Source organism: Oncorhynchus mykiss, chromosome 12, assembly GCF_057628025.1.
Source record: "Oncorhynchus mykiss isolate SJ-2025 chromosome 12, ASM5762802v1, whole genome shotgun sequence".
NCBI classification, from domain to species: domain Eukaryota; kingdom Metazoa; phylum Chordata; class Actinopteri; order Salmoniformes; family Salmonidae; genus Oncorhynchus; species Oncorhynchus mykiss.
This window is the reverse complement of record NC_143033.1, coordinates 69,560,495-69,576,069: the sequence shown is the minus strand read 5'-3', so window position 1 is coordinate 69,576,069 and position 15,575 is coordinate 69,560,495. Positions and strand designations below refer to the sequence as shown.

Below are 15,575 nucleotides of genomic sequence, written 5' to 3'. Positions count from 1 at the left end.
AGTAGTCACACCTTGGTATCAAACATTAACTGAGTAAACATTAGGTCTAACCTCCTTTTTGACATGGCTGGCCTTTCCCTCACTGAGCACAGGGAAGGCATCCAGGTTCTGCAGGGACTGCCGGGCTTTGGGATGCCCCTCATGGAGGGATACGTTCAGGGAGAAGACTACGGGCTCCACCTTGTCTCGGATGGGACTCTACAGGACAGACAGCGAGACATGGTTAGGGTAACTCCCTTTGCTATTTTCAAGCATTTATCCAACAAATCTCAACAAGCAGATCATCAGTAATGATACAGGGCTCTGACCCTGGAGGAGGAGAGGAATTCAAAACCAAAGCCAGTCCATGGTCACAATAGGTTATGTCGGTGACAGTTCCTTACCACTAGTCCGAGCCTCAGCGTTTTGCATTTGGCAGATGGCATTGACAAGAAACCAGTGTAGCTGTCCAGGCCATTGTCTTGGAAACGGACCCGGTGGTTGTGGCGTGTTAGGTCGGCTTCCACAGTGTACTTCACAGCTGAGAGGACACGGGACAAAATGCTAGAATACATACTACAGGGAATTTCATAACAATTATTTATTCATTCATTTAGCAGCTTTTATCCCCATTGTTTGAATAAAAAAGTGGCTTCAATGAAATAAAACAATAAGAGCAAGTAGGCTTTGTGTACATTTGAAATCACATGAAACCAACAGTTGTGTTTGCGTACATACTGTATGCCAGACATAAGATTTATTTAGATAATTATATTAGGTATCTGTCATTTGATTTATGATTTTGGTTACAAAAGAAAGGGGACAAAGCCAGTGATGTCATAAAAAACGTATTTTTAGAGATGTTATGTGTGTGTTTCTTGACAAGCTCATAGGTTCAAGGGTAACAATGGTGGAGTTTGTTTTGCATGGCCCGGTGTCCCGGGTGGGTAGAGAATGGTCTAAAAGGAGCCAACTCCGCCCACATGGGGTATGGGAAAATTCCAGGCGAACTCCAACAATGTCTTGCTAATTTACACCCTCCCCCTTTTGATGAACAACCTGCACTAATTGGCTGGACTGTCTTGCCAATCAATCACTTTCACCAATTAGTTAATAGCTAGGCACAAATGAAACCAACAGTCACAATGGCCCTTTAGGGCTCATGTTAACGCGATGCATCCTCAGCTTGCAATTGTACCTTGGGGATAAATAAACTGTATTGAATTGAAATCAATTGAACCAAATTTAATTAAATGGGCTAAATTGAACTCCATTAGCTCCGGAAATGACATTAATACATGTTGGCAATCTTGTCATGAGGTCACTTGAATGACTGATCAACACTAAAATAGCAATGTTAGTGTTAGAGCAGTGGTCATCTAATAACAATGTTGTAAAGGAACCACACTCACTGACGTTCTTCCTGAAGTCCTTGTCCCCAGTGCTCAGTGTGTAGTTGAAACAGACCTCCACCTCCACACTGCAAACACAGAAAAACATACTCAAATGGTCAGGGATTCCCTATTCAGGGTCATAACATGGGTTTAATCACTATTGCTGAAACATTGAGTATCCTCAAGCATTGAAAAGAGATCATTATGTCCAAATACAATTATACCAAACAAAATCTTACCAGTTGTCACAGTCTTTAGGGTCCACAATCCCTGGCGTCACTTCAAGAGTTTTAATGAGGTGAATGACTGGGCGGGCCCTGATCAAATAGATAACAACATGAACATATACCATACATTAGGGATTTATGGTTGATACAATAGATTTGCTGTGCATTAAACAATATGTCTGGTTCGAAGGATGAGAACTGAGATGGACGAAAACACAATATACATCTAAATGCAACAACAGATCCCTGTTGTGATTAGCTACCTCAGTAAGGCTACGCGGTCGTCCAGTGAGCCGACCACCATGTCGGGGTAGCGGTTCTCATCCACATCTAGCCCCCCGTTGATGGAGTAGCCAAACGTCTTGAACCCACCTCCAGCTATATCCTCCCCCTCAATCACCTGAGGAGAGGGAGGTCAATACAACAACCAGATGTTGCAACAGAAATCGCTCCTCATCTGTTCAGCTCTGCAGCTCTCCTCACCACGAGCCCCATAGGATGAATTTACCCGTAGATGCTGATCTGAGGTCAGTTTTACATGTAATACCCTTACGGCTAAGGTTAGGAGTCAGGGAGGATCCTAGATCCTGTTTCTAAGGGTGTGTTTCCATACCTGACTGGGCTCCTGAGAGATGCCCTCAGCACTGCCTGTCCAGATGAACACCCTGCCTGTTCCATGGAACGGAGCGCCCACTGCAAAATCTGTGAAGAGAGGGAGGGGGAGAGAGAGAAAGACATAGAAATTATAGGCTCTTGTGTCTCCAACAAAGGTCTTCAAAAGCCTTGTTCCATCACTGAGGGTCAGGAATGTTCTATCCATTTAAGTTAATGTCAGCACTCAGCACTGAGCCAATACTTGGTGAGAGTGAAATGTTGTCAAAATCCCATTCAAACAGCTTTGATTCATGTCAGAAAGGCACATGATAGATTTATAATACCAGTGTCATAGACATTATGGTGATCTACTGTATAGTGTTCAGGACAGCAATGCTGTAAAATGATACATGTAGCTTATTCTTAAATACTGTACTCTATTTTCTGAGAGATTAAAGGTCCAATGCAGCCGTTTTTATCTCAATATCAAATTATTTTCTGGGTAACAGTTAAGTACCTTACTGTGATTGTTTTTCATTTTGCTAGGGACTGTCTAGGTGTGGCCTGAGTGGGGAGGGGGAAACTGAAAACTAGCTGTTATTGGCAGTGAGGTTTGGAACTCTCTTTCTTATGTAAGGGGATAAACGCCGAAGCTCTGTGCTTTACCTTGGAAAAGTGCATGACGCAGCGAAGTTCATTTTTCCAAGTTAATGTACAGAACGGAGGTGTTTATCCTGCTTACACCACAGCTGCCAAAGAAAACAATACTAAAGCACACATTTACGGGTAGAAATAAATAATTTCCCGTTGATATTTCCATTTTTATAAGAGGATTCATAATTTCTCGTATTTTGGTTAGTTCCGTTGTAGCCATGCTCGCTGGCAACGTCATTGTACCTTGCTTGCTAGTTACTATAGCCAACTAGCGATGGCTAACACAGTCACAACCTCCGTAGCCAGAATAACAGTAAAATAGCTGCATTTGCTTTTGTTCAAGCTGTTTTTCTATTGACATTAATTTGGATACATCCATTACGTTGAGCTGATGATGTCCGATTTTGCCAGTTCATTACGAGGAGATCGCATTGCTTATCAAACACTAGGCTAGAAGCTAGCTAAATAGTTAGTTGCTAGCAAATCTGCCAATATGACAACTGAATTGAAAAAATACCATTGCTGAAAACAGTTTGTCAAACTAGAAACGTGGAAGGATTTGACAGCATAGCGCCACTTGCTTTGTGACTGCAACATAGGGACTGGAGAAATTCATGTTCATCAATATGCCTCTGAAAAATCAAAACAATGCTAGCTAGCTAACTAAGTTCTTCCTCGTTGGGCCTGCATTTAAAATATATCCTATTTCAGTTTGTGTGGTTGTTGGTTTAGCTTTCTGTAACTTTGTAGCAAGTAAGGTCTGCATGTGTAGGCGTATATTGCATCATTATTGCAAGGTGTCCGATATAATTTAAACTTTCCAGATATCTTTTCCAACTGTCCCGCTATCTGGTTTTAATGTCCATTCTAGAATGCCCTTCTAACTAACGCTGTGGTATAATGGTCTATTAGGACATTTATAGCCGGTTGATGTCGTGAGGCAGTTCAAAACTCCATTCCACCAAAACAGGCTGACATTTCAGTCAGTTTTTCCAGACAGCTCTTACACTAAAAGTGCATTATCATAAATTTCACTATTTTATTCCAACCTCAGAGTGGAAGTATATATAAATCCCATTTTTGACTATCTATCCTAGGTTCTTTATAAGTGTGAGAAAATTTTGGTTTATTAAAATGTTTTACCTTGAAAGCCATCTTGGTTGACATCTCCAATGGCAGCCACAGCCATTCCAAACGCAGAGTCTCTAGGGCCTCGGAGTATGATGCTGGAGTTCTGCCGGAAGGAGCCGTTCTCGTTCATATAGACGTACACCGCTCCACCAAGCTCCTTCTTCCGATCAAAATAGAACGGGGCTCCGACAATCAGATCCATCCAACTACGAAAATGTGCAAACAAAGAGTGTTGTTTCATTGACAGGGTTCAGCCAATAGTATTTCAATTAAATCAATTCAGGAAAAATTTATATTGCAGTTAAATGAATTCCAAAATAAGCTAGATCAATGATTTAAAACAAGTTACTTATGTCCCATGGGGATTAAGAGGAGTAAGTAAGACAAAGTTATAATCCATACTGTACCCATCATTGTTGAGGTCTACCACGGCTAGGGAGTTCCCAAAGTATGAGCCCATTTGCTCGCCTCTCAGGGTGAGGTAGGGTTTCAGCTGGTCCCCGTCCCCTGACGTCGACGACTTCTTCACAGTCAGAATGACCGAGCCTTTGGCGTCATCCTTGTTATCCTTAGGAGCCCCTGTCACCACTGTGTCCTGGCTCTGGCTGAGGAGGCCTCGGCCCTCTGCCACCGAGTAGCCTGGAAAAGAACAACAACAAACAACATACTATTACTAACTTTTTTTAAAAAAAATACTATGTCTCACGTACGTGATCTGATCTTAATCTTAAGAAATTGTTTGTGAAGTAGAGTATCTTGCACATGCGCAGAAGGTACGGCTGTTTAGCTATCAGGAAGAGGCATCTGGCCATGCAGCCACTCTGTTCTAACTACTACACACTGACGTACTAACAACATAGGTTAACTGACAACAGAAAACGCACACATCATGTTCACTGTTAACTTTAAAAACCCGTTCAATTCAAATCTGTATATAGACGTTTCCTGGGTAAAGCAAGATAAAAAAACTTACCTATGTAAATGTGCCGTCGATTACCAAAGTTGGGGAAGCTGCTTCTCTTGGTGTCGTAGATGACATTTGGATTCATCCAGGAGACATGAACATTGCCTGAAATAGAAGCAGAACAACACACTGGACATTTTAGAAGCAAAATATGAAACAACCACAAAAACTGACACGATTAGCATGACAATGACCATATGTGTTGACATACCGCACACACAGACCAGGCTAACATACAGTCATGACCATAATTATTGTCACCCTTGATAAAGTATTTTTATACAGTTTTTTTTTTTTGCTCGTCTTTATCAAGAGTGACAATCATTTTGGCCATGACTGTACTTAACCTTACTGACCATATTGTCCCTATGGGATGTATTTTTTTGCCGCCTCAAACAAATCTATGCCTACCTTGCCACTCAAAGCTGCCAGGGGCGCCCACGATGACCTCTGTGTCAGTGATGGCAGCAGAGATGCCCATGTTGCACATGACTTCACCTGTGATGTCTTTAGTGTGGCTGCACACCTGATCAGGGTTCTGCCAGTGCATGTCTGTTTCATTATAGTTCAGGTCGTTACCACGGATATAACACTTCCCAATCATCTGACGCAGCTTCAATACGCCATGTAACTTCACAAAGCGATGGCCACAGGTCTGAGAGAGAGAGAATCAGATGTGATCCTCTTTGTCTTGGTCATTCAATACTTGGCCATTTAATCAAGTAGTATGATACAGTAAGTTGCTAGAGATAATCATTCATATCAATATTGAATGCATTTTTGCTGCAATTTACACTAATCTGTTCAGTAAACTCAGAAAGGAGAGTTGCTGGTCTGGAGGGTCACCAGAGGATTGACTGATGACCTCTTGAACCAATGAAGCTTTAATAAGCAGACAAGAAGTTACTCACCAGAATTCGCCCCCCTGGCTGTCTTTGGCTGGTCACGGTTACCCCCAGCCACATATCCTCCACCCTGTCCTCACCCTCAATGAGGTCAGGGTCTGAAAGGTCACAGTATATCACACCACTCACCATCACTGTGCTTTGGGTTTCATAACAATACAACAATAAGGCATTTGTTTTAGGAATCAGAACAAATTACTTCCTTATGTTCCTCTTCAAATCCCTTATTTCAGTTGATTTGATATTAACATTTCCTCTGTGGCATTCTAAATGGATAGTACCTTTGTGGAACAATCAGCATCTATTCTTAGTCCAAATGTCCTATAATATTTCCTTACATTTTTTAAAGCAGAATTAGCAACTCTGTGCAACAACAGCAAAAACACAATGTCTACCTGAGCCAATCAGGTTCATCCTGGTGCAATCTGATTGGGCAACGTTTACAGGGCAGGTATACACATCTCCTGTTTCATTGGCCTTCACGCCAGACTCTGCCTTCTCCTTGGGTGCTCCAACAAGGAGTCTGTGGATCCAAACAAGACAAAACAAATCTGCGTTTACATTTCAACCCCAAGATTAGCCATCTATAGTACAGTATGTTAAACTCACTGACAACCGGGCACCACATGCATGTCTGCAGGAGATCAGATGATGCCCAGTGGTGTAGTGGCAGGTATACGCAAGCATACGCCGTATACACAGTTTTTTCAGTGGGCATTGTGTAACCTCCCTTCTTAATCCCCACAAGTAGTTTACTCGAGGTATCAATGAATAAGGCTGATTTAACAGATCCAAATATTTTGGTTAAAATGTTGATTAACTATTATTTCTCCAAATTTTAAGCAAAGCAATATGCACACCATTAGAGATCTAAAGATGCAACAACTATTATGGGTTGCTACTATGACTAGGATAATGCCTTTGGCTGCTAAACAATGAAGGAAAGTTGATTTGAAAAATAGGCCTATAGAACAGGAGAGCGCAAATGAGGTTTCTATGGTCATATTTTGGCTTGGCTACTTTGAAGCAAGGTAAGACATGCCTCATAATATGAAGTAAAACATCCAGGTTTCAAACGAAGAAGGAACAGGAAACATATTGAGATGCTAACGATAGGCCTAACTGTCTTCTGGTAGATGGAAAGGCTTTCCCAAAAAACCTTCTCAATGAAATGCTAAAGTAGCCTCTGCCTACCTGGCAGAATGAAATCATGATCATTTGCATCAATCCTGTGGCCATTTGTTTAGCAAACTCACTCTCGTGTCCGCTACTTTTATTATTTTTTTTATTTTCACCTTTATTTAACCAGGTAGGCTAGTTGAGAACAAGTTCTCATTTGCAACTGCGACCTGGCCAAGATAAAGCATAGCAGTGTGAACAGACAACAACAGAGTTACACATGGAGTAAACGATTAACAAGTCAATAACACAGTAGAAAAAAAAAGAAAAAAAAAGAGAGTCTGTATACAATGTGTGCAAAAGGCATGAGGAGGTAGGCAAATAATTACAATTTTGCAGATTAACACTGGAGTGATAAATGATCAGATGGTGTACAGGTATTGGTGTGCAAAAGAGCAGAAAAGTAAATAAATATAAACAGTATGGGGAAGAGGTAGGTAAAATTGGGTGGGCTATTTACCGATAGACTATGTACAGCTGCAGCGATCGGTTAGCTGCTCAGATAGCAGATTTTTGAAGTTGGTGAGGGAGATAAAAGTCTCCAACTTCAGCGATTTTTGCAATTCGTTCCAGTCACAAGCAGCAGAGAACTGGAACGAAAGGCGGCCAAATGAGGTGTTGGCTTTAGGGAAGATCAGTGAGATACACCTGCTGGAGCGCGTGCTACGGGTGGGTGTTGCCATCGTGACCAGTGAACTGAGATAAGGCGGAGCTTTACCTAGCATGGACTTGTAGATGACCTGGAGCCAGTGGGTCTGGCGACGAATATGTAGCGAGGGCCAGCCGACTAGAGCATACAGGTCGCAGTGGTGGGTGGTATAAGGTGCTTTAGTAACAAAACGGATGGCACTGTGATAAACTGCATCCAGTTTGCTGAGTAGAGTATTGGAAGCCATTTTGTAGATGACATCGCCGAAGTCGAGGATCGGTAGGATAGTCAGTTTTACTAGGGTAAGTTTGGCGGCGTGAGTGAAGGAGGCTTTGTTGCGGAATAGAAAGCCGACTCTAGATTTGATTTTAGATTGGAGATGTTTGATATGAGTCTGGAAGGAGAGTTTACAGTCTAGCCAGACACCTAGGTACTTATAGATGTCCACATATTCTAGGTCGGAACCATCCAGGGTGGTGATGCTAGTCGGGCGTGCGGGTGCAGGCAGCGAACGGTTGAAAAGCATGCATTTGGTTTTACTAGCGTTTAAGAGCAGTTGGAGGCGACGGAAGGAGTGTTGTATGGCATTGAAGCTCGTTTGGAGTTTAGATAGCACAGTGTCCAAGGACGGGCCGGAAGTATACAGAATGGTGTCGTCTGCGTAGAGGTGGATCAGGGAATCGCCCGCAGCAAGAGCAACATCATTGATATATACAGAGAAAAGAGTCGGCCCGAGAATTGAACCCTGTGGCACCCCCATAGAGACTGCCAGAGGACCGGACAGCATGCCCTCCGATTTGACACACTGAACTCTGTCTGCAAAGTAGTTGGTGAACCAGGCAAGGCAGTCATCAGAAAAACCGAGGCTACTGAGTCTGCCGATAAGAATATGGTGATTGACAGTCGAAAGCCTTGGCAAGGTTGATGAAGACGGCTGCACAGTACTGTCTTTTATCGATGGCGGTTATGATATCGTTTAGTACCTTGAGCGTGGCTGAGGTGCACCCGTGACCGGCTCGGAAACCAGATTGCACAGCGGAGAAGGTACGGTGGGATTCGAGATGGTCAGTGACCTGTTTGTTGACTTGGCTTTCGAAGACCTTAGATAGGCAGGGCATGATGGATATAAGTCTGTAACAGTTTGGGTCCATGGTGTCTCCCCCTTTGAAGAGGGGGATGACTGCGGCAGCTTTCCAATCCTTGGGAATCTCAGACGATATGAAAGAGAGGTTGAACAGGCTGATAATAGGGGTTGCGACAATGGCGGCGGATAGTTTCAGAAATAGAGGGTCCAGATTGTCAAGACCAGCTGATTTGTACGGGTCCAGGTTTTGCAGCTCTTTCAGAACATCTGCTATCTGGATTTAGGTAAAGGAGAACCTGGAGAGGCTTGGGCGAGTAGCTGCGGGGGGGGCGGAGCTGTTGGCCGAGGTTGGAGTAGCCAGGAGGAAGGCTTGGCCAGCCGTTGAGAAATGCTTGTTGAAGTTTTCGATAATCATGGATTTATCGGTGGTGACCGTGTTACCGAGCCTCAGTGCAGTGGGCAGCTGGGAGGAGGTGCTCCTGTTCTCCATGGACTTCACAGTGTCCCAGAACTTTTTGGAGTTAGAGCTACAGGATGCAAATTTCTGCCTGAAGAAGCTGGCCTTTGCTTTCCTGACTGACTGCGTGTATTGGTTCCTGACTTCCCTGAACAGTTGCATATCGCGGGGACTATTCGATGCTATTGCAGTCCGCTACAGAAACACTGCTAACCAAATAACAGTGCTAAGTGCCTGCACACTTGAATTAAAGGGAAACTACAACTCTGATGTGGTTTAAGCATTGGTGTTGACTTAGAACTTCCAATTATTATTCTGTATTTTTTTTCAATTAAAAAAAATGTGACTTTGAGAGCTAAAAACCTGAAAGAAATGGGGAAAAATCAGAAACCTGTGAATTTCTGACTCAGTTGACATCCTCGTTTATCTATTTCAATAGTAGGCCTAATATTAGACTACTTGCACAGTACATCTTGGCTTGTCCTGACTGTGAAAGACCAATATGGGATTCATCATTTTAGGTCATTCGGAGTATATGTCACTGTTTCTCAGAGGGCGACTTTACTTCGCCGGGCGGGTCGTTCGGGAAAATGTTAGCAAAATTAGAGTATATCCACTACACCATTGATGATACCACGTTAACAATGCGTATCCACTGATCCATTGATAACTGCCTCCTAATTGGCAATCTGTTCAGAGTTATTTCACCATACAGAGAGTAGTAATTCAACATGTCTTGTTTCCTTTAGACAGAGAGTCAAATGTATGTATTTGGATTAAAAGGTGTAATAACCAAAGAATTTGAGCTGTCCTCCCTTGCTTCAATAAAAGATAATAGATGTAACACAGATGACTGCCCCAGTGAAATAGAGAGGCAGGCAGCCAAGCCAGGATGTGTATATTTTCCCCTATCTCGCTCTCTTTCTCGTTGATATGCTGTACACGCTGCAATGAGGTGAGTACTGATGAGGAGGAGTCGGGGAGAGGTCAGACACAGAGAAGTCAGACTGGAGAGAGGTAGAACGAGTAAACAGAGGAGAGACTGGGGAGGAGGGGCGAGGAGGGAGAGAGCAATGAGAGGCGACAGCCAGACAATGACAGACGGAAGACAGGGAGGACCAGTGAGGAGTTCTGAACTGAAGGGCACCTTTCTCCTCCCATCCGTCCCTCCGAGCGGTCTCATCCAGTTTGGGGGGTCTAATTTAATTTTGTCGCCCCCCCTCCCCTCACCCAGGACGCGGGTTGGGTTGTGTCATGTGACTAAATCAGGTTTGCCCGACCAGGAACGAGGAAATGAGCATGTCACGTAAAGGGTGAGTGAGCTGTGGCATACAAGGACAAGACAGCATCCAAACAACCCAAGTCAATCAGTCTCCTCTCCTTTAATTCATCATTCCTTTCTCTCTTTCTCTCTCCCTCTCTTTCTCTCCAACACGTCTCATTCATAAGTCGCTTGGGATGTGGATGGGACATTGGAGAAAGAAACATCAAACAATTCCACGCAATATTCATTCATAACAAGAATGCATTATAGTAAAGACACGACTGTGGCACACAATGATTCTATAAGGAATCCAGAAAAGGGAAAAGTGTCAAGTGAGAGCTCCTCTGGGTTAAGAAGATCGGTGCATTTGTAGCTACAGAGACAGATATTTCAGCTTTGACTGCAGTATCTAGACCCTGGCAGACATAAATGTTCAGAGCTCATCAGTCAAGTGGAATAAATGCCAGTCGTCACCAAGGCGATGACAGAGATAATAGGGAGGACATTTACTGACTTCCACCAATCAGGCTGTCTAGTTACACCGATAATGTTATCACAAATGCCACTGGCCCACTGGAGAGAAGGAGCAGATATACACATACCAGAGAGTAGAGGAGGATCACTACTGATCAGTGTGTGTGTGTGTTTGTGTGTGTTTTGTGTGCGTACGTGTGCGCTTACGTGCCTACTTGTGTAACAAACACAAGGTAATTGTTCCACTCATGTGACATCTGGCCTGGGAGTGCTCTCCCGCTCCTTTAGCAAAAGGAGCTCCAGTACTGGCAGCTGGGGTATGTCATACAGGTAGCATGGGTTACTAGGAAGGAATGCAACACTACCAGCACACAGGCTAATGGTGCCCATGCCGGCGTGCTCTGCATTCTCACTGTACTGTAAGACATAACAGAAGAAAGTGTCCTTCAAATACTTTGAGCGTTTGCTTGAGCCTGCATTCAGTGCCTGATGGGCTGGGTTTGTGTTGTTTAAAAAAAATAATCTATTGGTTTATTGGTTTAGCCAGGCCAGCACAATTGAGCACAGATAAAGTATTTGAAAGGATTTCAAATACTATTTGAACCCAGGCCTGAAAAGAGCACATGATATTAGAGCTAATCAAGCCCTGATGTGTCTTCTCTATGGAAAAAAAAACATGAATTTCTCATGTCATCTTATGTGAAGTTAATGTGATCACGTGGCAACATGTAAAAGCAACATGTGAAAACATGATCTCATTTGAAACAAATGTGACAACACGGGGATGCACCATTTCAACATGTGATACCATGAAACTACATGTGACAACATTTGAACGTTTTTCACATCAAAATGCAATTCCACATGTGAAAGTTAGATTTTCTCGTGAACATTTTTCACGAGATGAAAGTGCAAGTTTGATTTTCACCTGTGAAAGTTTTTCGTGTGTGAATGCTAATTCCACGTGTGAATCTACAATTCACATGTACGGTGAAAACCTGTTATTCTCCTCACAGATGAAAAGGTGGTGTCAACATTTAACGTGTGACCTCTACACTGAGTGCATTAAACATTAGGAACAGCAGGTGAATCCAGCTGAAAGCAATGATCCCTTATTGATGGCACTTGTTAAATCCACGTGTATCAGTGTAGATGAAGGGGAGGAGACAGGTTAAAGAAGGATTCTTAAGCCATTGGGACAGTGTGTCCTTCAGAGGGTGAATTGGCAAGACAAAAGATTTAAGTGCCTTTGAACAGGGTATGGTAGTAGGTGCCAGGATTGTGTCAAGAACTGCAACACTGCTGGGTTTTTCACGCTCAACAGTTTCCCAAGTGTATCAAGAATGGTCCACCACCCAAAGGACATCCAGCCAACTTGACACCACTGTAGGAAGCATTGGAGTCAACTTGGGCCAGCACCCCTGTGGAACGCTTTCGACACCTTGTAGAGTCCATGCCCCAACAAATTGAGGCAGTTCTAAGGGCAAAAGGAGGTGAAACTCAATATTAGGAATGAGTTTTTCTCTCAATGTATATTGAATACATGTGAACATATAGTTTCACATGCGAACAGCTGAACTCACGTGTCTCTTGTTGAACATTTCAGCTCAATATGTGAAAACAGTTATTTCGCATGTGAAATTTCCCTTTTTTTGTGTAAGGGAAGTTATGAAATGGTATCGGTGTTTTAAGGTAGGTGATACGCTGTTGAGTTAAATGTGTTATAAAAAAAGATGTACAAATCTTTAATCAGTGACAATATGATTGCATTTTACATGATCACTTAGTACTGACCTTTCAATATGACCTCATGTGGGATGTGAACTCACAACCTCTGGATTACAGTGATCTTTCTGCTGCTAGTACGCATTCATTACTTATAACATATCTTTGGACTTGGAGAAAGAGTGTCACCTGCACTGCTATTTAGTTATCAGTTAATCTTACTATTCTCTCATCATTGATTTCTTTCACTTATCTTAGCGTTTCAAGGGTTTTCTGTATAGTTGTCTAGGGGCGTATTACTCCTGAATCACTATGATAAATATAATAGCTTTTCTTGGGTGTATTATACAAAGTCCAAAGTGTATGAATACAGGAGCAATCAGTCACTGACACAGAAATAGTGGCATAGCAGGAAGATCAGAATGCTGTGAAGCAAGAAGTTGAGAGTTCAAATCCCAGGTGAGGACATGTTGAGTAAAAATTACTATTTAAATAAACATACATAATGTAGCCATATGTAAGTGGAAAACACTGTGGCTACTTTGGGGCATCCCAGCACCTTCTTGTTTGCAGGGTATCAGTTTAAATCCACATGTGAAAGGTTATGTGACATATCATCACATGTGAAGTGTTCCAAAACCAAATGGTTTCACATGTGAAATCATGTGTTTCTTCCCGTAAGGGTTATGCCCAATTGCCCACTGAACATACCTTGTACGCAATTACATAGGCAGGCAGCCTGCCTTCTTCCCTGCTATATGATATTACACGCTTGGACAGGCTGCTTTGCTTGCTTGGATTGTTAGGATATCATCCGTGTTTGGGATGTTTGTCTTCACTTCCAAGTATTTGTTAAATGTTTTTCACCTTTGCTCTTAGCAAATGCCCTGTGATACACAGTATAGGGGGTAATCTGAATTCTCTGGTTCAATTCTGATAGTTTAATTTACAATTGTTTAAGTAGAACTCTTATCAACATTCTACTATTTGAGTACACCGGATTTAAACCTACTCAAGTCAGTGGCTGTTATCATGGGAATGATTGAGCCTTTGTGGGTTGGGTAAAAACAACAACACAAATTGTTTGAAAGTTGTTTGAAAAGACTGAAAGCCAAAAGGTGCTCAATTCCTTTCATTCGCACAGCCTAACCGTTTTAACGATGCCATTGTCATGAGCAGTTAACAAAAGACACATTACCAAACCCCTTAAGCAAACACACTCATTCGTGCAATAGAAACAGCGATTCACTTGTGCTACCGCAGGCAACGCTGTGGGCGACTGAAACGAGAGAAGCATAAAGGTCTCCGATTGAGTTGCATCGGCTGCATGGGAACTCGTGCTAAGACACGTCACAATCACTTATTCACTTTATCTCAGAATCGCAAGCCAAATCCTTCAGCGATGAGGTGGGAAGTCAGGGATAAAGGGGAAGATATGGCACAGTTCATAGTCAGGCTGTGTGTAAACACACATACTGTAGACCCACTGTGCACACACACACACACCTCTTAGTCCTAACCATCCCATACTGTACAAAGGTCACCAATGACAATGCTCAGTGGGGAAGAGTTGGCAAAGTAGAGTAAATAAATGACTAAGATATCTACATGAACACGAGATATCGTGAAAAGGCATGCCCGGTAATAAGAAGTTAGCTTTTTTTTAGGGGTGGTGTTTCTTAAGGCATAAGTCTCTGCTGGGTCTGAATGCACTTCACTTTGTAGCGCAAGACTCACTTGAATGAACTCTCAATGTTGTGTGACTGGAAGCAAAGTCTACCTGTAAAGGTCACAGGGTGATGAAGAACTTCTTGCCATCTTCCCAATAAGTGATTTTACACTGGAATCTCAATTTTGAATAATCCTCTCACAAAACCCCTAAATCCAAAGGACTGAGACAGGGGTTAGACCTCTTAGTGGCTTGGCAGGCCATCTTGGTGAGTAGTCCACTGAAAATTCCACCACACCTTTCCAAAGCTGCTCCTAAAATTGAGCAACCCACTTCTTGGAAATCAAGAGAACTACTGGTTTAATAAGTAATAGAGAGAACAGAGGAAGCATTGCAAAAAAGACTGATGTAGCTGGCTGGTAGACTGAATCATTTCCTCTCCCATATTGGCCCAGTGCCCTGGCACACACAGTACAACAGACCACGACACCTGAGACAGGATGTGGCCGATCACCTCCTAGGACATACTGGAACTTGTTTTACTCTGTGGTGAATACCAGGACTATAGCCAGGTGGATGAAGTATTTAGAATGGACTTGACGATTTAACGCTTGGTCAGTTTGCTGTGAAATAGTGAATGTCCAAGATTGATGGATGGTAATGTACTGTATCATCAACATGGCTGTTGTGTCACCTCTCTCACAGAGTAGTCCGATAACTAATAGTTGTCAACAAATTGTTAGCACTAGCATTCGCTAACTTATGTGACCTGGTCTTTTCAAACATGGCTTTTGGGGAAAAAGGCATGGGTTATATATATTTCCTGTGAGGGAGAAAACTGAGGCCTGGCTTTGAAAGTGTAGCTAAACAACTGGCAACATGAGGGTGGCCTGAATACACAATGCAATATAAGATCACCATGGCGATAAGCTCCAGGAACCTGCTGCACGGTCGTCGGCGACAGCTAGGCCTGACAGAGAGAAGGAAGTGAAACTGCCCGTAGAGAGAGACAACACGGACGGCTGATCACCATATTGTCCCCTGGCACGAATGCATCCACATGAGACTAAACATAGCACCTTTCTGTCAACGTGTAGGGCCACATCTAAAGACATTCAGCACAATCAACAGGATTGGCTTCTTTAGGCATTCCAGTGTATTCGGTGTTTCCTGCACAGAGCAACACGGTTGAAGACACGAGATCAAGATCAATCTGTTTCACAGAA

General features: G+C 42.9%; 1 protein-coding gene across 2 annotated transcripts in view; it reads right to left on the bottom strand.

Annotated features, from left to right (window-relative positions):
• The window catches only part of LOC110538062 (integrin alpha-3), a 37,778-nt gene that overhangs the window by 6,668 nt on the left and 15,535 nt on the right, over window positions 1–15,575 (bottom strand). For both annotated transcript variants that reach the window (XM_021624624.3, XM_021624626.3), the window contains exons 2-13: window positions 6,244–6,371; window positions 5,855–5,946; window positions 5,355–5,598; window positions 4,953–5,048; window positions 4,387–4,618; window positions 3,992–4,185; window positions 2,214–2,302; window positions 1,864–2,000; window positions 1,613–1,690; window positions 1,392–1,459; window positions 384–520; window positions 52–198 (exon numbers count right to left, since the gene is read on the bottom strand). In XM_021624624.3, coding sequence (XP_021480299.3) covers window positions 52–198; window positions 384–520; window positions 1,392–1,459; window positions 1,613–1,690; window positions 1,864–2,000; window positions 2,214–2,302; window positions 3,992–4,185; window positions 4,387–4,618; window positions 4,953–5,048; window positions 5,355–5,598; window positions 5,855–5,946; window positions 6,244–6,371 — 1,642 coding nt within the window. The remainder of the gene's footprint in view (window positions 1–51; window positions 199–383; window positions 521–1,391; window positions 1,460–1,612; window positions 1,691–1,863; window positions 2,001–2,213; window positions 2,303–3,991; window positions 4,186–4,386; window positions 4,619–4,952; window positions 5,049–5,354; window positions 5,599–5,854; window positions 5,947–6,243; window positions 6,372–15,575) is intronic.